Here is a 27,823-nt window from a genome sequence, read left to right on the forward strand (position 1 = left end):
AGGAAAAACGTCTGAGTTCGTGGAATTAATTTCAAAAATTCTCCGTGTAAACGCCATTTTAAATATCCTCTCTTCTAAGTAGAGTAGTGATGTAAGGTAGCCGTTGAACTTTTGTTTGTAGAATCTAAAATTCGATGGCTGCCTTACCCTATTACCTATTGCCATCTCGCTCTGAACTTCTGCATTCCGTTTTGTCAAATTTGTTTTTTTTTCATCGCCGTCTTCTTAGTTTTCGGGATTTGTCCGGCATTCCGATATGAAAAGTTGTCGCGAGTGGTCGTTAAAAGGAATTAATTTGTGGCTAATCATTCTGGGCTGTGGATTGGGCAAAACTTAATTTTCTAATAGTATTGCACATTCCCCAGCCTGAAATTGTCTGCCTCTTCCGAATTCAGTGAAAGTGTTAATCATAATACATAAAATTTTTAGTGTTTCGGTCCGTCCCAGTAGCAATCCTGTATTTCTGACTAGTATTGCACTTGAGACGGCCGGAATACTTAAAATACAAAGCAACTAAAAAAGTTATAAACAATAATAGACTTGCATTAATTTGCAGGTCGCGGTTGGTGACAATGCGATGTTTTATTTTCCCGTATTGCACTGGCCCCGGCCTATAAAATAAAGCAATAAGCAGCAAAAAAGTGTTAAAACGTATTCCCAGATAGTTTTTCGGACGGTGTTTGTGACAATATTTTAGTTTAAAAATATTGCACATTCACCGGCCTCAAAATATCAAGGGTATTCTTCAAAAAGTTCCTGCAAATACACAAACATTTGCAGGTCGGGTTACGTGTCAATGTATTGATTTTAAGCTATATTGCACATTTCCCGGCCTATAAATGCCAAGTGTTTCGACTAAAATATCTGTGAAATCGTGAAGTTAAAATCATTTAACATATACATTCTATTTTTCTTGGAAGTAAGCGTTCCGTTATGTGCGAGCGAGATGACTGCTGTAGCATGTTTTTGCAGATTCCTCTTTCGACTTCGTGACGGAGTTGCCAGATCGCTGATTTTGGTGCAAGGGGGAATGGTAATTTTTGTGCAAGTGGTAAATGTTTATTAATTTCAATTTGTGTTTAAATTATTATTGCGGTGGGATAAAGTTTATTAATATTCCCCTCTAAGTGAGGCAACTATGTAAGTAATAATAATAGAGCACTTGAGGTGAAATAAGCAAATTTAATTAGTGAGCCCGGTTGGATGCATTTATTTTGCACGTTATTTACCGTTTTATTTTTCAGGGACCCATGGGCAGTATGTACATACATATATATTTTCCATTTCCATTGCCGTTTAATGAGGGGATGACCATTGGTTTGGAAAACTAACAACTAGGAGCATAATGAATAATGCTTAAGCACGCGCGAAACCAAGAGGTGTGAAATTGGGCTCACGGGCGGTACTTAGGCTTTTCGGCTCTTTAACTTCTTTAAAAACTGTGCTCTGGCAAATGCACCAGATGACCAATGAAAAAAAAACGGTTTTGTTTTTGGCGGAAGTGCAGCAGTACCGTAAGTATATACATATATGCGATTATCTAAAACATCTAGTGCATTTAGCTGATTTTAAACTAATACCTCCGCAGTTTCTATGGATGAGAACCTGCAGTTCGTGCTGACAGCGAGCGCAATTACATAAATGTTTGTTTTGACAACAATAGCGGCTGGGCTGCAACAAAAACCACAATACCAAAAACAACAATAACGCCGGAGACGAGATTGCATAATTGCTTGTAAGATTTTGCTCCCACAATTTCTCATTTTTTGTCATGAGACAAACATACCGGCTGATTGTTATCTCAGCCATAAGAGAGGAAAAGAGAGGAAGAGATGTGAATTGAGAGAGTGATCCTTTTACCGCAACTTCCGACGCAGGCTCTCAATCACGAGCTTTTTCGCCTGCAAAAGCTGCTCTCTTTGCGTGCAACAGAGATGCTCAATGCGATGGAGAGAGAGAGTCACAGTGGGCACTTTGTTTATTTTTGCGCTGCTTATCTAAATGTATTCAAATATAGCCATAAATTGTAATGTAGCACTTTCGTAATTGTCGGCTTTATTTATGCACTGTGAACAGCCAGCGGCTAGCTAGCGCCGCTGCCTCTCCCACTGTCCACGCTCTAATGGTCAACCAGTGTTGGCAATTAAAATAGTTTATGGCTATATTTAAACAACTTGACTTTTTTGCTGTTCCATTCTCCACACTCCTAGGTTTGAAAGTGTTTTATTTTAATTTGAATAAACATGTGCTGATGTTCTTTTTGAACAATACCTTTTTGTTTTAATTTTGTTTGGGTAATGAACATGGTAATTGTCTTCTTTTATCGTTGTTGTACTTGGCTGATTACCATAAAAGAAACCAAACAAAAATGAATACCAGCGAGGGGAATTTTATCAACAGATGAGTTAGCATAAAATATCTTAGAAGCCATGGGCAAACAGTTTGTTTTTATAGTTTGAGCAATTTGGTTAAAAATAAATAAAAATTGAGGAATTGAGGTTGCCCTTGTTAAATTTTAATTCCTTTATAGTTTTGGAAGTCAAATTTTTTCATGGCAAGCATTTACAACAATTCGCAAGAATTACTATTTTAATAGTATGCGAATAGTTTGTTTAATATCTACAATAAAAGCCACTTGGTGTTAAGGCTGGGGATGGTATCACAATTTTTTTTATTGTTTTTACTTACTGTATTAATACAAAAATGGTCTGCCTAATAAGTTTGTTGTTTCAACGAGATTTCCCAAAACTGTAAATAAATATATTCTTTATCTCTGAACATTTTTGGTAACTCGATTCAAGATTTTTATTTCAAAAATAGATTTCTTATAAAAATATCAGCCAGCTTTTATAAAACAAAGTAAATACGTTGTTTAAATCGAATTATTTTTAAAATTGTTTTCATATTTAAATATTTTTTTCATACATTTTTTGGTTGTTAACATATTAACCAGATTTCCCAAGAATATGACTAAATATAATGTTTAAATCTGACCATATTTAAAGAGCTTTCAGATTCAAATATTTTTAAAAATTTGTCTGCTTAGTGAGCTATCAAAATATCAACCAGCTTTCTCAAAACTATAAATATGTAATTAATATTTTTGAATTGGACCATTTGTAATAAAGATTTTTGGTATTTTAACCCTAATTTGGAAACTGCAAAGTTAAAAATAAACTAAACGTTATATCGCTTTAAAGAAAATTTGATTTGGATTTAATTTTATATTAGCATTATTATTCCTGCTATTGGCTGTTTATGTTGGTTTGGTTTCAGTGCTTCCCCCAAATCATAGTCAATGGGTTTTATGTGCCTTATAAGTCCGACTTTTCCTGCCCACCAAAACTGAGTCAGCATCTCTGTCCACAAACGGCTCTCCCACTTCTCCATACCGCTCGATGGAGTTCCAGCCGAGCTGTGGGCCTCAGTTGCCTGGCGACTAGCGAACAGCTTGGACGTGTGGTGTGCTCTGCGGTGTAGTATCGAGGTTCGAGTATCCGAGTATTCGAGTATCCGAGTATCCCCATATTGCAGTCGTCAAGTAAGACCCGCTCCGAGTTTTGTGTGATTTTGTGTGATATGTGAGTGGTTCGCGGCTTGTTTCGTTTTTTATTTGCCGTTGTCATTTGGTTTTTGATTTGCTGAGTTTGCTGAGCGGTCGCCGCAAGCCACTCTACTTGACGGGCATTCTCTTCTGGCTTTGTTTCATAATAACTCGCTGTGTGTGTTTGCGGTATATACCCCATGTATAAATTGTGTCTGTGAAAACGACCCAAAGGCCAAGCCAAGAATACAAATAACGAATAAAATGCTGGTTCGCTTGTGGAGCATGTGCCGTTCAGTTCAGTTCGGCCGAAATGCTTATAATAATATGCCGTTTGTCTTTCCGTTTTTTCCCCCGACCAATTAGATCCGACATATTTTTTGGGAAATGCTGCTTTCAATGCAAATGTGGCGCTCTCTATGGCTGGCGGCCCTCTTCTGCGGATTAGCCCAGGCCAAAGGTAAGACCTATTTACATCTTAAAACTTAGAAATATAATTATAAATAGAGTTAAGAGCTGGGAGTGCAAGGTAAAAAAACAAAGCTTGAGAAGCTCCCATGAAGCTGCATGATGTCATTCGCGCGCAATGAAACACGAAAAGTATTTATTTTTTCCATTTTGCTAAAAACCCGCTAAAGTGACCTCGTTTTCGATCGTGGAGTACATACACACACAATTTGTGGCCATTTGGAGTGATGGTCGAATATAACAATCTACGGTTTGTCGGGGGCGGTCTTTTTTGGCAAAAAAAAAACGAAAGACTGAGGCAACGAACTTGCGCGAACTAATGAAGTTTGGCAGCGCGGCATGTCATGATTCACTCACTCGTTCTGACTCTTCATGCCTTATATGCATGCTATATGCTATATGGTATATGCTATATGGTATATGGCATATTCAACGAAAGCCCTAGCACATTAGTCATTAACTTGCCTGCCCCTGCAAGTTGCCTTACACAGGCAAGACAACAAACAACTAAACAAACTAACCAACGAGCGCGGCGAAAAAACAAAAGACCAAACAAGACACCTACACAAACACAACTGCTGGGAAAGGAACATGACACGCCAAAAAAAAAAAATAAAACAAAAAAAAACCAAACACAGCCCAACAAGATAATATCGACAAGAAAAATACTCATACAAAAAAACAAAAACAGGCAGCATTAAAATATATAAACTCATAAAGCCCACAATCAAGTATTGTATGGTCAAGTATTGGCTGCTGCTGGCTTATTAAAAGGCCATCAGAATGGAGAATTACCTGCTTGGCCAAGTGCAAACAAAAAAAAACATTACGCGATAAAAATGAAGAAATAAAAGCGAAATACATCCCAAACGGGCGACATTCGGCGACTCGTGTAGGCGAACTGGTCTCTGGAATTAAGATGCAGCCTAAAAATACACAAAGCCGATACGAATACATCTTTCTCTCCGCGATACAAACAAACAAATAAATATATATAAAAATGCTGCAGACGAGGCTATAATTTACGGCCAAACCAAGCGAGACCGAGAGTCCAAGTTTTCAGAGTTTCCGAGTTCCAACTCCTCAGCGTTCTTCGGCAGCCAAAGCTGAAAGCTAAATTATAACTTGCCAACTTGCTTAGCAGTCGAGAAAGGGGCGGAGAAAGGGGGGTTTTTGGGGGGCTGGGACTGCTCAGGGGGCGTGGCTGGCTTTACTAAAGCGAAACTTTTGTTTGTCTGCATTAGGGAAAGTAAAAGTCTGACTCACACCGAAGAGATTCCAAATTGTTCAATAGATATTTACAGATGACTATGTGGATTTCTTTGTTTCAATTTGGTTAAAATACTACAACGATCGAATACAGCTAACATAGTTTGTACCAATGGTATAATATGTCATAGTTAAATTACTAAACTGAAGTAAGATATTTACAAAGTATAAAGAAAAATTAATGATTCAAGACATAAATAATGAAGATATATAATTATATCAAGATTTTCTAGTTGTTCAGCCGAATTTTGTTCAATCTACTAAAAAACGGCTTTTAATATTTTAATTTTTTACAAATAAATAAAAAAACAACTTATAAAAAATAATGAAGTCTGATTTCATCACTTTAAAATATATTTGTTATAGTTAAAGGCCTTGATACCTTTATTTAAATTTGGATCACTTTTTTAATCTGCTGGTAAGGTAACTATTCGATGAAATTTGTTACATCATTTCAAAATATTTTTTTCCAGCTATAGTAGTTTGCTAAGATTTTATTATATACGATTGTTAATCCTATTGCTTACATCATTTTAAAAAGTGTTTTTGCTCAGCTATGAGTTAGCTAGTTCTGCAAAACATTAATGAACAATAAAGAATGTTAATCTTGTAGTTCAATTATTTTCAAACAAATTTCTCACAAGTTCAATGTTTTTTGACAATCATTCCAAAGAGTGTTTAGTTGTTTTTCGAAATGCCTATTGGTTAAACAATTTTAATGATATTTTCTTTGCTTTTGGCATTCTAAAAAAATTAAATGTGCAAATGGGTTATGAAAGCCAACATTAAGTGATTATAGATATTTGCTTGACTTTGATTGTCTTGGCCTTAAAGTTCCGAGAATCTGCCACCGCATGATGTCATCGCTGGAGTGGAGAACTTCGCACTCGAGTGCACACGCTGATGGAGCCGAGGGAGTGACCTTCCCGGCGATTAGCCAACCGGGCAGTCATCCTCCGATCCTCCACCCTCTGTGGCCAGACTGACAAATCATCGAACTGCGATTAACTCGCTTAATTGCTGACTGACTGCATAGGGAATTTAAAAAAAAGAAAAGCCACACGCGACCTTGTGCAGCCGCCACATTAAGTCGAAGATCATTTAATTTATGGCCAGAACGAACGTATGAACTGGCCATATAAATATAATAAATTGTTTACCCGGGAGGCTGTAAATCCTCACTCCTCCTCCACCTCCTTCCCTCTATTTAAATAACATGCCAGACAGGCCAGCCAGCGATCGAGCATTGTCGCATTAAGACAAAACATTGACATTGCCATTGTGAGCGGGCGGTGGAGTCCAAGAGGTTCCATGTATAATGGAGGAACAATAATGATCAGCGGATCTGTGACAGCCGGCCTAAAAGGACAACCAACGAAACGCTCGTAATAATAAAGAAATTGCCAAAGTCTAAGACTCCGACTCCATGAATCCATGGATGACCATGTCCAAGCTGCGCCACATTATGCCAGCGGGCACTTGGAGTCTCCAGCTCGGAGTAGACGGGGCCTTAACTCTGGGATGACCAACCACTATGAGGAGGATGATGATGATGATGAAGCTGATGCCACACAAGGCAAATAAACCGCTTCGCCTTGGACGGGACTTGGGGTTCGGTTTCGGACGATGTGGCTTTGGCCCGGTCTTGGGTCTCTTGGCTTTGACTTCGCTTTACATTTTTGCCTTATGTGTGCGAAAAATGCCAATTTTAGAGCAAGTCCAGCCGATCTGCGAGCTTCGAGCTCCCCAATGTCTGTGCCTGGTGCTGTCTTGGCCAAGAGAGCAGTGTGTGTGTGTGAAAAATTGCCCGTCTAGACAAGCGCAACAGGCCATAACAGCAACATTGGGAAGAGCAAGAACAATCAAAGCCTTTTGCTAAGCTAATAAAATCGAGCCTCGATGCTTTGGATGCCTCGGATGCAGACTCGTGTCTGCTACATTGATGCTCCTGAACCTGAACCTGAATGCGAATCCGAATCCGAGTCTAAGAACCCCGCCAACCTGTCCTGTCCCTCGGCCACATCGAACTTTTAACCCATTAATGGCACTTAGTGTGGCTGTTGACCCAGAGAGAAGTTTGGCCCACAAGTTGAAGGCTATTTAAGATATCTATTCAAGTGGTTGGGATGGTAAGCTCAAAAAATAGATTATTGATTACAAAACCTTGTAGGATTTTAACATGAACTAAAATATAGAGCTCTTCTGAGCATCTCCTCATATATATTACATCTTACCATTTTCCCTTACTTTCCTTAATTAAATTACTCAAGTAATCCCTTTTCGCAATCACAAATTCCTGCAAGGTTACCTAGGGTTAAGGTCGACGGCTCTAACAATGCCTGCTGCACTTGCCCCTCACATTGCATTGCCCGCTTTCAACTTGGCTGGCAGAAGAGTGGAGTAAACCTGGCCTAAACTCAGGGGCAAACATGGCAAAGGGGAGGGGGGGATTAGGGTTCTGGGTAAGACCTTCGCGGCAATGGGCAGATTAAAAGCTGGCGATAACAAAACGAGCAAATCGAATAGAGGCGGCTTGCTTTAAGGGATCCTGAGACAAGAACTCGGGTTCAAACTGGGAGCAGCCTTTTGAAGTTGGTTAGTTGGGCTGGCCAACAAGTACTTGGAGCGCCCTTTTTTCTCTCTATATATAAACATTTTTTTTTTTGTAAAACCCAGGCCGCCCAGGCATTTGTCATCAAGTGCTGGCCATCTCTTTGTTCGCCGGCGCATTTTATTGAATAATAATCCGATTGTCCGTCGATCGGACAAAGACAACTTCACTTGCATTGGCCGGGTGGATTGAGGATTTTTCTTGGGAGTGGGGAGCATTCGTATAGAGGGTTTTTCTTTTGCATTTTGGCATTAATTAGTTCAGGGGCTTTTTGGCAGCGATTGGCGTGGACCGTTATGCACTGACCATTTTGGCCAGCAAGTTTGGTAGTTGCAAATCGAAGTTGCAGTAACACAAAATCTGACAAAATCGCAGTGCAACGAAATGGGGGGGAAAAAAAGACTTTCAACTTGCTGCTACCTCGACCACCGTTTTGGCCACAAACCATTCGAGCACCGCTCCCCAAAGGCAATTTTCAATCGGTGGCGACTCCAAAACAAAATATAAAAAAAACAGCAAAAAAAACACATGTGCGGCGTGTGGCGCGAATTGCGTAAAGTGGAGAAAGGGAGGCGGTATTGGCAGCATATTGGTAGTATATACTATAAAGCGTTGCCACCGATAACTGTATATGTACTCGACCACTAACGGGTTCGGCACTCCTCCGGCCAACCGCTTGCAGCGCATAAGGCATGCGTATTACACAAGACTAATTGTATTAGGCCAAGATCCAGCAACGGCTAAAAACAACAGCAACAAAAAACAGCTAAGGCCACATAAGCCGAGCACAACAACTGCAACTGCTGCAAATTTGCATGTTTTGCATGTGGACATGACTGTTAAGAAGGCGAAACTGAATAATTTTATGGGAACTCTAGACAAAGGCCATCGGCATGTGACTGAAATAAAGACTACAAAGTGGAGCTCAATATTGTAGGAGAACTGCATCGATATATCACAGTTCTAAACGCCCTTAGGCATTTGGCAAGCGATTCGCGTACTGAAATATATAAAATTTAGACTGGATAATGGGGCTACATGATATCAGAAAACTAAATCGTACCACAGAACCTTAAGCTTATACATTTTTATATCTTCTGAATATAATAGACTTTATTCGTTAACTTCTTGGTTCTATATTTAACTCTCAACTTACAATCCTTAGTTACGTATGTGATTCGAGTTTACAACTAAGGGCAGCAAGTTAAGTTGATTTCTGAAAGATAAACTTGACAATTTGTATAGAAACACCTAATAGCATCTAGTGATTATATCAAAAAAGCTTCTTCTATTTTATTTGTGATTTTTAAGTCGAATTTTATAGTATATCAGAGCACAGTTTCAAACTAATTATGTAAAGAAAAATAAATTCGGTTCATAATTGTCTGAGATCTTTTAAAATGTTATAGGTAATAAAGGATTGGGTGATGATGGGAACAGTACAAAAAAGCATTGTCAAAAATGTTTGCGTCCATTAAGATTTTTTAGCTCCGTAATTAGTTAGTATAATTTTTTAACCCGTTACTCGCTAAGTAAATATAAGCTAGGGGGCGTTATAGGCTATGTGGCGTGTTAGTGAAAATAGCCGATTTGCTGCAAATATATATTCATCCCTCTCGCACTCCCTTTAGTTAAGTAACGGGTATCTTATAGTCGAGGCCATGGACTATAGCGTTTTCTCTTGTTTTAGTTTTAGTTGACTTCCATCATTCTGTGATAGAGTCCATACAACTAGAATAGAAAATTCTATAAAAAGCACTTTCGTGAGATCTTAGATGAAAATATTATCTTTCTGACGACTCTTCAATCTGCGAACCACTTTCGCAAAAAGCTCCAAGCCAAATACACCTGATGCCTGCTGCATACCAAAGATTCTTCCACTCCGGTCATTAATTTCCGCTCCCATTTCTCACCAAAAAAAACAAATAAAAAGATATAGAGACAGAGAGGTTTTAAAGAAATTGTCAGGCGTCGCAGAGCCAAAGGCATGGCCAAACATATTTATGAGGCCTGATAAGCCGCCAGCAGATGGGGCAGATGGGGCAGATGCCTCCGATCTTGGCCTGACTTGTGGTTTATGCGTGTGAAAGCCGCCCGAGGGGACAAGATGGAATCTAGAGCAAATATTATGTAAATTTTCAGCTGTCCCCGGGGCAAAAAGCGGAGTGGTGGGCAGCACTAGTAGTAGTAGTAGTAGGTGATTCAGAGAGCGGGAATACGAAAAACCTGTAACTAATCCTGGTGGGCAGCCCGCTTACCGTTAGAGCCTGGTTGGAGTCACCAAGCGGCTCTTTGGGTTTTTAATTACCGAATGCGAAATGCAAACTGCGTAGAGAGCCTTTCAAACGCAGCCGACAGGCCAAGTTAACGGAGCCCCATCTTCAAAAGCGCCAGAACAGGATCAGCTCCACATGGAAATTAATAAGAAAAAAAAAAGATAAAGAAAAAGAAAAAGGAAGAAATAAAAGACTGGCCAAGTGCGTAAGTTGGCTCCCCTCGGGCGGGCAACAAGAAATATGGCTTGCCACAATTGCATAATTTATGCGAAATTTATTTAATCTATTAGACGCTCTGACCCGCAACAACGGGGAGCGTTCTCCCCTCTCGCTCTTTCGCGCGCCGCATGATAAATTGCATGTCTAACTGCATGAGGCAAATTTATCATATTTATTTGTTCTCCAACTCTGCGTTGCAAAAAGTAAAAGAAGAAAGAATCTTTGTTACCACCGACCATATGCATGGAGTGATCTTGCCGTCCTGCGTATTTAAGATTGATCACCCAAAGTTCTGGGGCTATATAGGCATTATAATACACTCCATGCTGTTGCGCAATCATAACGTTGGCCAAAAGAAACCGTATGTTTCTTTGTTGAGGATTTTCAATCGAATTCTTTTCGTGGTGATTTGGTTTTGCCTCTTTTGTGAGGGAGTCACTGACCGAGTCTTTCTTTTAAATGCAAAGTAGTTTGGATTGTTCAAAGGCGCCGTTTTTAAGTGCGAAAAATCTGAACACTACAGTAAATATTAGAAAAAGTTATTTTTGGGAAAATTACCAGAAGTGTAACCCTTCACATAATTTATTTCTTAAAACTGAAAATAAATTTACAAAATATTAAATTTTTTGTAAAGTTAGTAAATATTTGCAAAAGCTATTATTGAAAAAATTGCCAGAACTTTTGGATTATTTTATTAATTTCCTAAAGTTAAAATCCATTTATAAAAATTTCTCCTATATATTTGGTAAAATTTTCAAAAAATGACTAAAAATTAGAAAAAGCTATTATTAGGAAAATTGCCAGTAATTTTGGGATAGATAATTAATTTCTTAAAACTAAAATTCCTTTTACCGAATATAAAATTTGTAAAAATTCTTGTCATTTAGTATTTAATTCTTACAAATAGTTAAAGGGCCAGTAAAATATATAGATTACCATTTTAAAATATCTCACTATGGCAAAGCTGTTAGGAAATCCTTTGGATGTTGATATTGATGATAAATCTTTAGTTGAAGTAAAATAGTTTGTTTTTTTCAAACTGATGTTTAAGAATCTTCAGTCCATCCGAGCCGACATTTACTGTACCTGTGCCTTTTTCATCGCATGTGGCTCCACCAGAATTCACAACACAATTTGCACACGCACGCACCAAAGTCAATGACATTGCAAACAAACAAAAAAAAAAAAAAAAAAAACTAAGAGAGAGTTTACGCTGTATTTGTTGTTATGCTTGTCTTTTAATGACAACAATAACAAAATCATTAAAAAGCGAATTCTAGAAGAGGGAGACTTTTTTAATGTTTTAATGTCATGATGTGGTTTCTATTTTCTTATCTTGCCCGCCTTTGCGATTCTTTTCGGTTAACCTGATTAAAAGTTGCCATTTAATTATCCGCGATTCTGCTTTTAATGGCAAAACTCATCAGTGCATGGAAAACAGTCTCCGTCTCGGTGCGATAAAATCAGCAAAAAATGTTGTTAATTAATTTATTGAATTCCATTCTGTCGAATCGGAGCCAAAACACAATTTACGAATGCGGCTGGCAACTGTAAAATTCCGCACCGATCCAAATGAACTGGATCAGAGTCATGGAAACTCATGGAAAAGTGCCGGCGATGAGGAAAAGCGCTGCCCAGCTTCTCGTCCACCCAGCTAACGAGAAGCCAGTTCGTGTTCTGAGTCTTTTGATATGCGCCTGCAGCTGCTCACAAAAAGAAAACAGTGGAAAGATCAACAGCAGCATCAACTGCAACACGTGAATGCGTTTGAAGTCCAAATTACATGGCAAACGGGGAGTTAACCGCAACCACAAAAAAAGGGGGGGGGGGGGGTAGGGGCGGTTACCGCATGGGCTGGTGGGTTGGTAATTGAAAAGAAATGCCCAAGATGCATATCCCAAAAATGAACAAGTTAGGACGTCAAGAAAGGGGTTTTCGACTACTCGATACCCGCTACTTACACAATTTAATGTCTTATTTTACTCAAGAAGTTAGGAGCTATTTATTTTTGAGTTACAAGCAAGAAGTATATAATATAAAAGTATATTTAGAATACATCTTTATTTATCATAATAAAACGTTTTTGCTGTAGAATTAAATATATCCTAAATATAAAAGTATATTTAGAATACATCTTTTTATTTATCATAATAGAACGTTTTTGCTGTAGAATTTAAAATATCCTAAATAAGTAGATACTATTGGAATTATATATACAAAATGAAATACAAGTTACAAATGTAGCTACAAAATAAAAAATGATCTTTCATCTTATGATCTTCACTTCTAATACCTCGGGCTCTTCTTTTCTAAATTCATTAAAACTTCTCCAACTGCGGAAGGGTACTAATATATTTAATGCTTAGGGTATAATTTAATAAGTGGCTAATTAGCGGTTGTTCTTTCTTTGATATAGATGTACAACTGCTGATGTGGGAAAGTTGTACGTGATGGAAATGCTCACTTAATGCGCTGTAAAGCCATTAGATATGCAAAAATACTGTCTTTATTGCCAGTGCATTCCCCTGCACGAATGTAATATACCCTTGAGGTTTGTGGAGTACCCTGTTGTATATTAGAATAGAAACCACCAGGAAGCGGCAGCGGGCGAAGACAGTTAGCCGGCGGTCAAATCAAGCAATTTGCCCCGCCCCAACTGCCAAATGCTCGAGCATCCAGGAAGCAGGCGATTTTGCATTCCAATCCAATGCCGAAATGGTTTCGCTTTTTTTCAAGGGCAAATTGGATTTAGATTGACGCACATTGGCCTCTGCGGTTTTGCACTGGAAATCAGGGCTTTGTAAATTAGAGAGATAAAGAGCTAAGATTTTTTTCCGGCTGCTGCTGCAGCACCCATTCATGCTATTTCCGTAGAATTTCAATTAAAATGTCGCCCAGACCGCTCCTCCCTATACGTTCCCGCAATTAAAAATCAAAACAGTCGAGAGAAGAGGCGAATAGACCGAGAGATATAAATAAAAGGAGAAGAAAATGCTGTTAATAATGCCGCTTGGCATGTCAAAAACGGTTATTAACGTGGCCAGATGGCCAGGCATGCGATCTCCGCCGGTAAGGAGTACTCCAAACTCCATACTCCATACTCCATGGTCCATGGTCTTTGGCCAAGTGCCTTTCAACAAGTTTGTACCAACGGACAAGCGATGACCGTGGCCAGATGCAAGTTAACCCGCAGAACGGCCATAAACTACGCACTTATCAAGATGCGTAGAATGGAATGTCTACCCAAAAACCCAGTTGGACAATTATAAATCAAGCTGGCCCACTCGGCTTCTCTGTGAGCTCTCTTCCCTTTTCGGTGTTTCTTTTTTTTTTCGGGCTCTTTTCACAGTTGTCGTCGGCACACGCAACCAAATAATAATGTCAATTGCAGGTGTGGGCCAAAACACGACACCGGGCTCTTCTATTCACCACCGATCTTCTGGGGTCTCTGGTCTATGGGTCTCTGGTAAATGCCCAATGCCCAAATGTGGCCGAGACAACGCCCACGGGTAAGAACGATTTTGGGCATTAAGGCTCCGCCATGCAAAGTAAAATATTACCGCTTTCAAATAACCCATCCTGCATCTACCATATGCACAACCTTCCTAGCAGCCAACTTTGGAGTCTGCAGCAGCAATAAATTTCCAAGTTGGTGTGTTTTGGCTGGCGGTCACTTGGTCAGTCGGCTGTCCCATATCCGAATGTGTGCGAGTATCTGTGAGTGTGCCGGGACACTGGGAGAAATTTAACATTAGGTTAAATTTATGTTGCAAGTGATAAGACAGTGCTTTTTAATACTACCTATAAACTTTAATAATTCTATGTTTAGTAAGTTGATGTGGTTTTTGGGTCATTGTGATTTGATTTTTGTGTGGTTGGTCCTTCCATTTTAGGAAGTAAAGGTTAAAGGTTAGGTTATAATAACTGAACATTTTTAAATTAGTTTTTGTTATTTATTTAACAAAGGTAATAACGTATGCGTGTCCTTTAACTTTGCAAGTATCTGTAAGTGTGATGAGACACTTGGAAAAAATTTAACTTCAGGTTAAAGTTATATTACACGTAATAAGAAAATGCTATTTAATACCATAAGCTTTAATTAGTCTATGTTTAGTAAGTTGAACAGGTTTCTAGAAAACCGTGAATGGAATTTCGCTTGTTTGGAAGATATTTAATTAAGTTCCTTCCATTTTAATGAGTATATGTTATTTTAAAAAAATTAACAACATTTTTTAACTCCTAAGTAAACTTTTGTTTAATATTAAGCACAAATTAGATTTTATTTCGATCGGGTATCGGGATCCCTTAAGTATATAAGGCAACAACATTTCAAAATACAGATGCTTACGACCAATTTCCATTAGAATTCTGAACCTTTACCAGCTAGAATAAACCTTAGAAACTTCTTTAGGTGTAACTACAAAATATTTCTATTTCGTTTCTGCCATGGACACCTTTGGCGGTCGGGTTGATTAGCCTAACCCCCGAAGAGATTTATGTGCTGACCCCATCGATAATTGTGAGAGCTGTTGGCCGACTCCACAATTAGCAATTGGGTTGAGGGTTCAATAGGTGTACGTCCGTCCGATCGATCCTCGATTCGGTCTAGTCCGTTTGGCCCATAATCGTTTGATTAATGGCCTGATCGGCGAGAAGAAAACCAACAAATTTTTGTGTGTCATCGCCCACAGAAATATGTCAGATTGAAATCGCATGGAATTCCATTTGATAAATGAGATTTTTGCAGCTTTAGCTGTTCCGGCAAATGAAACTCTCGTTTGCGGCAGCGGCAGTGGCAAGAACTTTTATGGCCAATTAAGCGTAAAAAGGCATCGGCCATCGAGCGATTACATAAAAAGAAAAGGCAATTATATGCCGCATCGGGCAGAGATAGAAATAAGATGAAGAAGAAGAAGAATAAGCCTTCTTCACTCGGCTCGTTGCTCTTGGCCATCTCATGCGATTAATATGGTAAAAACAACGGCAACAAGAACAACACTTTCTCGTGCTGGCAATTGAATTAATTCGTATGATTAGAGTCTCTTCTAAGTATTTTCTTATTAATTTGTCTTCGTTATACAGTTAGTCAGAGGCGGTTGCACGTAAAGCACCATTAACCATTGGTTATCCCAGAATTCTCCCAGTCTCCCCCCACAATTTCCCCACCTTTATTAAAGTTTAAACGCATTCCGCCTCCCTAAGCAAATGACTCAATATGGTAAGAACAATGCCACTCGCTTTCGTTTAAAACTTCTTAGCGGTAAATACAGCTTGTTCTTTTCCCATTTCTAGCAGATTTCGATCTTGTTGTTGGCTAGAGCAATTTGGCTTAAACAACAGCTGGGGGGCTAAAAAAAACAGTGCCGGCCAAAGCGGAAACCAACAATTTAGCAAGTGCTGAAGCGCCGCCAACTGAAAAATGTGTAAATAAGCGAAAGAATGAGTGAATGGGCTAGGGGATTGAGTAACAGTCAACCCTGGCTATATCGCTACTTTAGATTTTAATTTTTAAAAATTGAAGTTAAGTTTAAACCTTAACAGATCCTAAAGTAAAGCGAAACAATTTTGTATTTTAAGGACCGTTTCCCTATTCGCATGTTAAACTTAAAGTATGGCTTAAACCTAGAAAAGGATTGAAAATTTAGACCTACTTTAAATTTAACACACCAAGGAGAATACGGTTCTAAAAAAATTGAAGAAAAATTAAACAGGCAAATAGTATTATAATATAATAAGAATATGTAATGGTATTTAAAAAAAATTTTCTTGTTTAAGCTTAAGTTCTGCAAAATATTTAAAAGTGGTATGTTACATTGGTATGTCTCTTTAATAATTTGCAATACTAATTTTAGACGGCACTCAGTTTTTATGAACCAAAAACTTTTTATAAAGCATCCAAAAACTTTCATAATGGTTATAGATATAATATATATCTGATGATCCTTATAGTTATAAGCAAATCTTTTGTAACACCGCAGGCTTTTTCCTTGTCTTAAGAACTTGGAACTTTCAGTTCCTAAAAGAGTGTTCACTGTGGTAGGTAGGTTGCACCCAGCACCGAACGTGACGTGGAAATAGCGACAAATTGTCAAGGGAGCTTACTCGCTATAAGAAAGGGAGCCGCAGCCCAGGCCCAGCCGTGTTTACAGTTACGTCACGCATTTGTCATCAAGCCCGGCTAACAAGGCCAAATTAATTCAAGCCAAGGCAAGGAACCAACATCGCGTAACAAGATGATGCAGATGCAGTCAAGTTGATTGGCTGACTGCCTCTCACCTTGGCAATTAATAAATTTAGCCGGGGCACCGCCAAAAAAGAAAAAAAAAAACAGAAAATAGAAGGATGGCCAAAAGCAAGCATCCATCCAACCAGCCAAGTCATGCCTCATGTTCCGTGTGTGTGCACAATGCCACATGAGGTGGCAGCTTGGGGCAGCTTTTTGCATGCAACATTTACATTTACATCTGTTGACGCCGCCTGAGCATTAAGCTTATCCACCTTGGCCACAAACTCAAAGTCATGGCGATGCATCCGTTCCTTTTGACCACGTTTTACTGTTCATCCGCTCGCCTCGGCACTCATGTCCAAACTGTTGTGTAATTTAATTAGCCAGCTGCGCATAATGTTCACGCCAAGTGCAAGGCTAAGACTTGGTAGTCGTACATTTACCGTTCCCGTGCAGATCGCCTAGAATCTGCAAAACCAGAGGGGGTTCACTTTGCATCTCATGTTTTAAATATGGCCAAATGTGCGACAAGTTGTCAGCCAAGTTTATTTAACTTAACTCCGCCCGCCCAATCGATCAGGCCGTTAATTTAAGCGGTCAAATGAGACAGGAGCCTGCAGAAGCACAACTCATTGGCCTTAATGTCTGATGGAGCTTACGATTTCCGGAGTGTTGACTTGGCTTGCAGACTTCCAAAAAGGGGGGGTTGGGAATGAGGAATGAGGGCGGGGAGCTGGCCAAGTTGTGCGGAGGCTGCTGGACGACGAAGACGACCACGACGACTGACGCAATCAGCTGACGGAATCGCAGTTCTATAAATGGCATCCAGCAATTGCGTCATTGGAAACAATTAACAAACAAAAAGTTGTTGGCCGATAATGACGAAGACGACACCACCACTGACAGAGCGTTTGAGAGATGGAACGAATGGCAATTTGCGCCGGTCGCATACAACTGACAGCCACTGTATATTCACTTCACTCTCCACACAGGAGCAACACGAAGAGGCCACGACAAGATCGGGAAAGATGCACTGGGAAAAAAATTTAACCAGTTTCAAATCCCCCTTCTTGATTAGACCTTTAAAATTTCTAGTACAGACATCAAAATAGTTTTCATAAGATTTATCAGGTGGAATTTTGTGTGACTAAAATGTATTCCTCGGGAATGGTTTGGTTATTTTTTTTGGTTCCCTTTCGGATTTTTTTAAGACGAAACAAGTTTTAAACAAGGAAGAACGCTATAGTCGAGTACCTCGACTATCAGATACCCGTTACTCAGCTATATGGAGATATGCAAGCAGCAAAGCGAGATTAAAATGCGCCACCTACCGGCGGTATACAGATTTAAGCGTTATGGGCGTTAGAGTGGGCGTGGAGACCAATACATTTCAGTTAAAATTTTTTATCTAGCATGAAAATTGTGGGCGTCACAGGTTTTCGCGGTTTGTGGGCGTTAAAGTGGGCGTGGCAAACTTTTTTTTTGGGTCAATCGATAGGTATTGATGAGAACAATACATTTCAGTTAAAATTTTTATTCTAGCATCAAAACTGTAGGAGCCACAGTTTTGGGCGGTTTGTGGGCGTTAGAGTGGGCGTGGCACTGTGCCGAAACAAACTTGCGCTGCGTAAGAAGCTCAGGAATCTGCACGCCAAATCTCAATAGCCTAGCTCCCATAGTTTCCGAGATCTCAGCGTTCATCCGGACGGACAGACAGACGGACAGACGGACAGACGGACAGACGGACAGACGGACAGACGGACAGACGGACAGACGGACAGACGGACATGGCTAGATCGACTCGGCTAGTGATCCTGATCAAGAATATATATACTTTGTGGGGTCGGAAACGCTTCCTTCTGCCTGTTACATACTTTCCGACGAATCTAGTATACCCTCTTACTCTACGAGTAACGGGTATAAATACTAAAAAAATGTACAGATGAAATGGGGTTGAAATAAACTGAAAAGGAAAAACCTGTTTGTAATATCCCTACCAAATTAAAATCAAGTTTTAACCGAATTAAGTTAATTAATTCAATTAACATTATGACTCTCTTAAAATATATGTATGGATCATAAACATAAACGTATACCATTAGGAAAATATAAGCTTAAGGCAGTATATAATTTATAAAACATATCCATCAGTTTATATGGTTAGTAATCATATTAAAGTACTAACAACGAGTTCCATATTAAATAATAAATATTAAAATAATTCCTATATTTAAAAAGTGATGACCTATTCAGGCAATATTCTTTATTTTTTTCTAAGTGCTTGAGTGGGCTTTGAGATGGATTTCCAGGAAGAGAGGGCGAACCAATAGACCTCTGGGAGGCAGGCGGACAGAGGATCTCTAATGCTGCAACTAAATGCTTTGCAATTATCACATTTGTGGCCAGTAGTTGGCTGGGTCCATTCGAAACCCCCATACCCCCTGCTGTTTATGACCAACGACTAAACAAGTTGGTTTATTGAGTTCCCGTCGCAGTTTGATGGATTTACGCGGTAACATTGACACATTGACACTGCTTAGCATATTGGGGGAGTGGGATCCATTAGGACCGGACAACTCCCACTCGTCAGGCAACTGGCGCTGACCTGGAGAACCGCCTCTATACGTCTGTAACCCCCCTAACCACCATCTGCACCCATCCCATTACCCAGCTGCAGTTGAGGTTTTCTAATTTATTTTGTATGCATGGCCGTTAAGTGTAATTGGTCACTGAAAAGGATGATGAGGCTAACTGCAAGCCAAGTTGAAGGTGGGAGGGGGGTTCGTTCCCCCATAGAGCTGGGGGTTCGAGAAAATTACCAGTATTTCCTGTGGCTCCGACTGAAGATTGATGATAATCGTGCGTCGTGTGTGTCAAGTTAGTGGCCCAGGCCAAGTAATTTCTTGAGATAGCAGGCGGGTGTATGTGGGGCCAGAATGCGCTATCAGAGCTGAGGTCTTGTCATAAATGTGAAAGTCACAAATGGCACCTCCTCCTCGTCCTGCTCCTCCTCCTCCAGGTCCTGCCCCTTCCAGCCCACCTGACAAATCGCTTGTTTAATTCCTCCTCTTGAATGGATCTCCCAAACCGAATACGAATCTATTCCCTGCGCCTGCGTTTACCGTTGAGTGGCCAGAGACGCCTCCAGGCTTAACACTTCTCCGCGAGGAGGAGCCCCGAAAACAGTTTTCCAATCCAGCCCCAGATCCTCAACCGCGGATCCGATCCGCCACCAGCAGCCAGAAACGTGACTGGAATCCCACACAGGGGCTGCGATAGTGACACAGACGGAGGACGGAGTCGCAGATGGAGATTGGATGGAGCAGAGTGGGGAGACTCCCAGTCAGACAATTGCATAATCTAGCCGTGGCCATGGCCATGGCAATTGCGATTGCAATTGCAGTTGCACTTGCAATCCCAGACAAAACGCCGAGATCCACACACACACACACTGGTTCATGAGACAATTGTTGCAACATTGCCCATGCCCCAAGGCTACACTAGCCAAAAAATCATCCAAAACAGATTGCTCAAATTAGTTGATAGATTATGGTAATCTCGCTGAATTTATAACAGTATCAATATGAAATTTAGGATGCAATTTATTATCAAGGGTATTATTTTATATGGAAGGTGATATATTATATTTGATAGATTAACTTGATTAAGGATTTTATAAAAGCAGAGGAATTTCATATTGTATATCATACGACTAATGCTGAAAAGTTTGTAATATCAAAGCTTCACCAAATATTACTACAATTTATTAAGTAATATTTTCTGATGCTTAAAATACCAATAAAATGGGAACCAGAGGTTTAGGATGACAAGTTTTGTTATGCTTATAATTTCATTTTGTGAGATATAAGATATATGTAAGATATAAATCCTCCATCTTAAGAATTTTTCTTTTTGTGAGTTTTTACATTATGATATATTCTAGCCTTGAAGCATATATCTTCAATTTTAAATAAGTTCAACGACTCAACTTGATGTAGTCCCATAACAAATGTAAATTAATGCTTCTAAATCCCTAGAAATATCTATGACTTTTTTAAACATTTGTTCAGCTGGAATTCTGTTTGATGTTTCTCCCAGTGTAGACCAGCTGAGTGGGGACAAACCGAACTGCAGCCAGGTGGTAGGAGGAGATGTCTTTCCCACCTTTCACGACTACTTTTTCGCGACGGAAAAGGAAAAGGTGGGAAAGACAGGGAAGCTGGCGATGACTTGAGCCACAAAACGATGCCATTTGCATGGCAATGATTTGGTTATTTTGGCCCCAGCTCGGGGTTCTTCCCCGGAATCCCCGGGATTTGGAATCACCGGCTTGAGTTGAGTTGACTTGGCGTGGCTTGTAAACGATTTTGCACGTTGCAATTGTCGGCAGTTGTTGTTTTTGCTTTTGCTGTAGCATTTTCCCTGGCTGCAGTTGTTGTCTTATTGATTTGTGCATTCATTTGATTGTGCGCGCGCATTTGTTGCCAAATTGTTTGAAGGAGGGCCAGAGAGCCGGGGCCAAAAACATTGTCGTGGCTGCTGATTGCGATAGGAATATATATTTTCCAATGGGCAGAATGGCAGAGGGAACCACTTGGCCGAGTGGCTGTCCCGTCCATCCACATCCACATCCACATCCACCTTGGAGGCATGTTGGCCTGTTGATGACTCCCCGAATTGCTGCCTCTGCCGTGATATTTCATGCTCCCCATACCCATTCACATTGCCAGTTTTCCAGGGAACTTCGCTACGGGTCATTTTCGGCTGTAATGTTATTTCTTTTAAATTTATTGTTAATGGAAATTTATGCTCCGCTCAACGGTTGCGGCAACAACACGCTGCTTACATGATTTTCGGCGGCGGCGGGGCATGTGGCCGGGCTCATGTGGCACGTTTTGCTGATTTGTCATGTTCGCAGGTTAAATGCTAATGCCTCTCAGTCTGAGTCAGACTTCGACTTAGACTTCGACTTCGATACGGCCTCCCACTCGGCTAGCACTCAATCTGATTCCAAGTACTTTCTGGCCCGAAAACGAACTGCTCTGTAGAGATTCCTCTCGAATGTGGGTTAAGTCCATGTCTTAGTCTTGCTGACTTCGTCCCGAAGCGGTTTAGGGTTCTCACGAGTTGGCTCGCTTGGCCCATAAAAGTGGTGTCAAATAAATTGTAATCAGCGGCCGGCAATAAAAATTCAATAAAAGAAGTTGCAGAAAAGCCAGGCAAGGGCCAAGTAACTTTGAAATTCAATTATTCCAAGCCCATTTCGCCCACTAGCCGACATTTAGAGGCAAAAAACTTTATTGGACAAGACTTTGGCTCTGGGTCTAACCACCATTCCAGACTGGTCTACCTTTTGGAGGAGGTCGCCCGCTTTTTATATAAGCAGAAAGTGATAAAGCATAAACTAGCGATCTTTTAAAAAATGTTAAAGTTTATTTATTTGTAAAATTTTTTTTTTTTAATATCTTATGATTATGATTTTTATAACGAAGTATTATTAAAATACGAAATGGGCTTACTTTTTTATTTCAAGAACATTTTATTCTTAAACCAGCATTATTAGTTTGAGAACATTTTCGGGCGAACTTAAGTAAGAAATGTTCTTGATCCAAGCATTTATTATGCTTAAAATAAATTCTTCTTAAACGAAGTCTGATTGAATTGAATTCAGGTTTTTTTATTATATGCACAAACATTATACAATTTATTCATTAATCAAGTACAAGTTATTCTCAAATTAAGTATGAAAAAATTTTAATTCATCATTATCACTCATGTAATATTTTTTTTTAACTTAGTGTTGTACTGAGTATTACTTGTTTACTATTTATAGAATGCATCCTGCTTTTTTAAATATTTATAAGGATTTATTATTCTTTATTTTTCTTTGATGATTACAAAAGATTGGCAGGTATTTAATCGGTGCAGTCCAGTTCTCCCTCAATTAGGCCCTCCGTTCCTATCCCTATTCCCAGTCACATTCCCATCTTATCCCATCCGCTCCGAGGAATTGAATGGCCGACTGCCATGTCTGTATGTAATTTGGAGTCCATCGGACCTTTTCAACGCCTCATCTCCGGCGTCCTTAATGCTCTATTAATGCCCTTGCCTTGGTATTTGTTTTATTGGCGGCTTGCCTTCTGCCTTCTGGCTCATTCACTTTTTCTGTATTTTTCAGAGCAGACCTCGTTTCTTGGCGGAAGTCAAGCTGCCATTTGTGGGCAGGCCGACTCTTATTTTAATTTCTTCGGGCGCCGCTTGCATTACGCCCACCTTGAGGCAGTTGCTCAGATTACACAGACTCGCAGACTGGGCAGAAATGTAGGGGTTTTTCCAACGGGAAGGGGTCGTGAATAGAGAACAAGAGCCATTTCAGTTGCATTTGCCATTTTTAATTGCCTTGGCCAGAGATTTTCCGCATTTAATGCCTCGATCTCATTGTTTCCCGAGGATTTTCACTCTCGCAATGCATTGCAATGGCTAATTAAACCAAATTATCGCATGTCCACGGCTCGAGTTACGTAGGAAAGCACCTAGATTCCGCCCAGAAATTGTGGATTTGCTGTGGCCATTAGTTCGAGATTAAGTAGTTAGAGTCAATTATTTAAATTAGTTTTGCCGTCTACAAATGGCAATGGTGTGGACTCTGCTCAGTCGCAGTCTGCTCCAAATCCTGGACAACAAATGGCCTCGTCGGCAAGGCATTTAAGCCGATAATTTCGAGGCATCCTACACATGTTCGACGGTAATAAGAATTTGATTGCCCGGCCCGGTCTAAAATTATGCCAAAGCCAAAGCCCAAGCGCTCCAAACTAAACCAAAGCAGTGTGTGAGTGTGTCTTGGGCTAATGCCAGGTTTTTGCTTTCCACCGGCCCCAGAAAGTAGCCCTGCGGGTTTATTAAGCCACCTCGATAAAAGAAAACACAAAGCGATGCACTGGGATAAACATTTCGTAATAAATGCCCATATAATCCAAGCTTACAAATTTGGAAGGCAAATGTTTCTTATTATGATAATGATTATTATAAAGAATATGATTAGCTTGTTGCTTGCTTAAATCTTGAGAGGGGCCAAGTTCTGTACTCCCTATATTGAGCATAATATATTACATACATATAATAAACATTGTCTAAGTATATGAATTAAATATTAAATGTTAAAACAAGATACTATCTGTTATGCTTGCCCAGCTTTACCCAGGATAGATTTATTCCAGTGTAATAATTGTTGAAAAACAAAAGACTTAAGCCACAAACTCGCTTCTCAACACATGGCAATTATGTTTGGCAATTGTTTAGTGTTTGCCAGCCGGGTCCATCTCGTCAACGTCCGACGATGAGGATGATGATAGGGGGCGTGGCCCGGCTAGCCAGTCCAGAATCCAGTCCAGCTCCGATTACTGGACGACATGCTAGCCCACTTTTTGGAGTATACTAGCACAAAGAATGTGGATGCGGCGGCATAGATACATGTAGTAACCATTTTTATTTCATTTTTTCTTTTCTTTTTAGGCTCCCACAAGGTACACTGTTCGGAGGATCAGATGAGGGTGGACATTGGACTGCCGGATGCGGAATCGAAGGATCAGATGGCACCTCAAATCTACTTGGAGGGATTAAAGGGCTACCCAGATGTGCGATGCCAGCCGCAGATCGATGGATCATTGGCCGTTTTTCGGCTTTCGCTGAGTGACTTTTACGAGTGCGGAGTCACGAGGATGGTCAACCAGTTGACGGTGAGGAGAGACTGACTATGCCCGGATCCCAATCCCTCTAGCTCTTGTTTCCTTATACGATTCGTTCCAGGGCAAGAAGGTGTATTACCATAAAATCATCATCGAATCGGCCAGCAGCAAGGAGATCGTCAGCGTTAAATGCATCACCACCGCCAGTCCCGCCTATAATGTTATGATGAATGCCACCACCGGGTCCAGTTCCAGTTCCACGTCCAGCGGCGGCGGCAACATTCACGGTCTGGTGAAGCGGGATGTGCTGCCGGCGGGATTCCAGGAACCCGAGTAAGTCGCTCTCTGGGCAGGCACGCTCCGGATTCGCAGAGCAGCCTCCCCAGCGCTTTTAATTGCCCATAAATGCTAAAATGCATCTATGCACAATTTTATGGCCAATCTATGCAAAAGTTTATAGCATATTAAATGCCCAGTCCGGCCCTGCTCCTAACCAATCCAATCCCAGCCAGGCTGAGAAGACCCAACCGAGGGCCATAAATCAAACCTATCCCAGCTCATTGCCTCCCACTCTCTCTCCATCTCTCCATCTCTCCGTTGGCTTTTCCGAGAGTTGCCATTACCAGGAGGTAATTAGCCGCCAAATCGACGCCGGCGGCTTCACATGCGTTAATACCTCCACAGTCAATTTAATTGCGGGGCGTGTCGAGGTCCCTCTCAGAACCCCGGGCTTCAGTTTTTGCCAGCACCATCAGTACCATCACTACCCTTCCCCTGATCGAATACAATGTTTGTTTTTCATTGCCGCGGCATTGATTTACTACCTTTTGGCGGGGTCCTCCCCTGCCGATCATTAAGACCTCGAATCGGGAGTACTGAACACGTTGAATCGATTTGCTTGCAGGGATCTGGAGATCACCACGTCGCTGACCAAGCGGGCCCCCGAGCCAAGACTTTCCATCGGTGTTAGCCAGGATGGCCAGAAGTTCACCAGGGATTTGACGGTCAAGTCGGTGAGTGACTATTATCGTTGTCATAATTTCAGGATTACAATATAATATATAATACATACACAACGCTCAACGAATTTATTGAAACCTTGGTTTTCTTGTACGTGAAAAATTAAACACAGTTTAATTTCCGTACCTTGAACTTACATAATTCAAAGTCTTCTAAATAGAACTAGTTTTATTGGCAATAAATAGTATAAATGCTTATAAAACTCTAAAAGGGGGTTCCGAGTTATAAAGGTTCGACTGTAATAACTACAGGTCCATTATTTAATTTATAACTTTACATTTTTACGAACTATATTGTTTTATTAACACCACACATGAACGGTTTTTAGTATTACTTCTAGCATTAACGTTTCACGAAAAAATACACTTAAATTTTACACATAAAGATATAATGGTATATCTTCATTTAAACAATTTTCTCAATTTGAAGTATTAATATAACATATAACATTTTTCTTGCTACAGGGTACACCTTTGACCATGGAAATCAATCTGGATGAGGACTCTGCACCTGTATATGGTCTGGGTGTGAACTATCTGGATGTGACGGACACGCATACCTCCTCGGAAACGCTGATCTTCAAGGGGTAAGATATTTATTCATATATGTAGTAAGTGCATAAATTAAACGATTTGCAAAACATTTTAGCTGCACTGTGGATCCCTATCTGTTTGAGAACTTCAACACCATCGACGGCGACATTTTGAGCGCCAAGTTCAAGGCCTTTAAGTTCCCCGACTCGTCGTATGTCCAATTCCGGGCCACGGTCAACGTGTGTCTGGACAAGTGCCTCGGCACCCAGTGCTCCAACAACCAAGTGGGATTCGGGCGACGCAAGCGGGAGATCAGCTCAGCGAACAAGGTCTACGAGATATCGCTGGCCATGTTCCTGCAGGTGCAGGACATCGAAGGAGTCAACAAGAGTGAGTGTTATTTGTATTCGACTAGGTTAAATCATTTGAATATATTATTTTTCCTACACTTACTTAATTTTAAGAAAATAAGGCTTAAGATTTCGTTAGTTTTATCATCCTAAGAGTTCCTTATTCTAGGTTTTATGGAATAATTAAAGTTATAAATTATGAATTTGAAATTAAAGGGATACCTATATTTAGGAATAAATTCAGTTAAGTTTTAGAGGGGTGCTTAAAACAACAAAATATTTTACGTACAAGCAATTATTTCGGAAACACAAATTTAAGTTTTAGGTTTGAAATGAATATAACATTTTATAATTGTCTATTTATTGAGATAAGTGCATTTAAAATATATATAAACTTTCCGGTGCCATAAACTCTATAAAGCAAAGGAAAAGATTATGTTATGCTGATGCAATAATAATAAGAAGGGAGTAAAAATATTTTAAAGATTAATTTCCGTTCCTTTTTTACTCATATGGAAACTAACCACTACCTTTCCTCCTTTCCCTTGACAGATGAAGTGTTGCAGCTGGAGGAGAAGCTGCGGGAGCTGAAGCTGGCCAACCAACGCCTGGCCAGGAATAGTCGTGGCAACTTCGCCGTGGAGCAGACGCCGGCCAGTGCCCAGCCCGCCTTCGTGGTGGACGAGCGGGAGCTGGGACACCTTAGTTCCGGATCGGGATCCGCATCCAACGGCCTGTCGCTGCTCCTCTGGACGCTCCTTGGGGCCCTGAGTTGGCGGCTGATGTAGAAGTTGTAAATCTCTCAAGGCGTGAACGACGTGCGAGTGCGAGGAATGCTAATCAGGGCGGAATTGCGTGCAGTGGCAATGAACGAAGGAGGGAATATTAATGTACTACCTAACTACTAAAATATACCTATACTTGATGTAACTGCCATTTACAGAACGTAATTAACTTTAAATGTATGCGTAGCTTAGGTTTTCTACGACTTATGGCAGGCGACATTGCGACAGAAACAGAAACAGAAACAGACAGACAACAGTGATTCTTATAAAAATACACACAAAACACTTACATATAAATATATAAATATGCATATATATTGGAGAACTTGATGAACTCGGTCTAACTCATAAGCACCTACTAGTCTCCTAAGTGTAACTGTTAAGCTAATTTAATTAACGACTAAACTAAACGAATTAATTGATTAAACGAAACTCTGATCGAAAGGACTTTGTCGACTCTGTTTAATTTATAGCAACGAATAAAGTGTAATTAAATAATGTTTTGATTACGCGAGCTTCGATGTTCACTTCAAAAGGTAGGTCCACTGGATAATTTAGGGCTAGAACCCGAAAGAGTTTAAAAAAGTTGTTAAAACAAAAATATGAGGTCTATAATTTGCTTCACCGAGCTTCCGATTTCCTTTTTTGAGGTGGAAAAACGAATATTTTTGAACTGGTAGAGTCTTTTTGTCTTTATTAACAGCTCTTAACTGCATTACAGACGTTAAGAGCTAAAAAATCAACCTTTAAAACTAAAACTAAATCAAGTTGCTGGTGGATTGTAAAGATTATTACTGTTAGTCTCTGTTAAATAGGTATTTGGGGGTCGACCTCATA

The 27,823-nt window shown here is 40.1% G+C and overlaps 1 protein-coding gene and 1 long non-coding RNA gene across 4 annotated transcripts; both read left to right on the forward strand.

Annotated features, from left to right (window-relative positions):
* The first annotated feature begins 987 nt into the window (after positions 1 to 987).
* Positions 988 to 2,046, forward strand: LOC108008737 (uncharacterized). Its single transcript, XR_001767411.4, has 3 exons — positions 988 to 1,140; positions 1,245 to 1,514; positions 1,589 to 2,046. It is a non-coding gene; the product is annotated as an uncharacterized lncRNA (long non-coding RNA).
* A 1,377-nt stretch (positions 2,047 to 3,423) lies between these two features.
* On the forward strand, positions 3,424 to 27,485 carry qsm (Zona pelucida superfamily protein qsm). 3 transcript variants are annotated; one of them, XM_017072227.4, is made up of 8 exons: positions 3,424 to 3,541; positions 3,911 to 4,004; positions 24,126 to 24,349; positions 24,420 to 24,631; positions 25,203 to 25,311; positions 25,783 to 25,904; positions 25,967 to 26,241; positions 26,754 to 27,485. In XM_017072227.4, exons 2-8 carry the CDS (start codon positions 3,932 to 3,934, stop codon positions 26,987 to 26,989), a joined length of 1,251 nt encoding a protein of 416 aa, XP_016927716.3. In that variant the 5' UTR covers positions 3,424 to 3,541; positions 3,911 to 3,931; the 3' UTR covers positions 26,990 to 27,485. The 3 variants fall into 3 exon arrangements, with proteins under 3 accessions (XP_016927716.3, XP_036669037.3, XP_036669036.3); XM_036813142.3 differs by having other exon boundaries at positions 3,470 to 3,487; XM_036813141.3 differs by lacking the exon at positions 3,424 to 3,541 and adding an exon at positions 3,563 to 3,581.
* Positions 27,486 to 27,823: the final 338 nt, after the last annotated feature.

Source organism: Drosophila suzukii, chromosome 2R, assembly GCF_043229965.1.
Source record: "Drosophila suzukii chromosome 2R, CBGP_Dsuzu_IsoJpt1.0, whole genome shotgun sequence".
Lineage (NCBI taxonomy): Eukaryota > Metazoa > Arthropoda > Insecta > Diptera > Drosophilidae > Drosophila > Drosophila suzukii.

Coding starts and splice junctions, on each gene's coding strand:
- qsm (XM_017072227.4), top strand. CDS start 3,932: ATGCTGCTTTCAATGCAAATGTGGCGCTCTCTATGGCTGGCGGCCCTC. Junction 25,312..25,782: donor GGGATTTGACGGTCAAGTCG/GTGAGTGACTAT, acceptor TTCTTGCTACAG/GGTACACCTTTGACCATGGA. Junction 25,905..25,966: donor GAAACGCTGATCTTCAAGGG/GTAAGATATTTA, acceptor AAAACATTTTAG/CTGCACTGTGGATCCCTATC.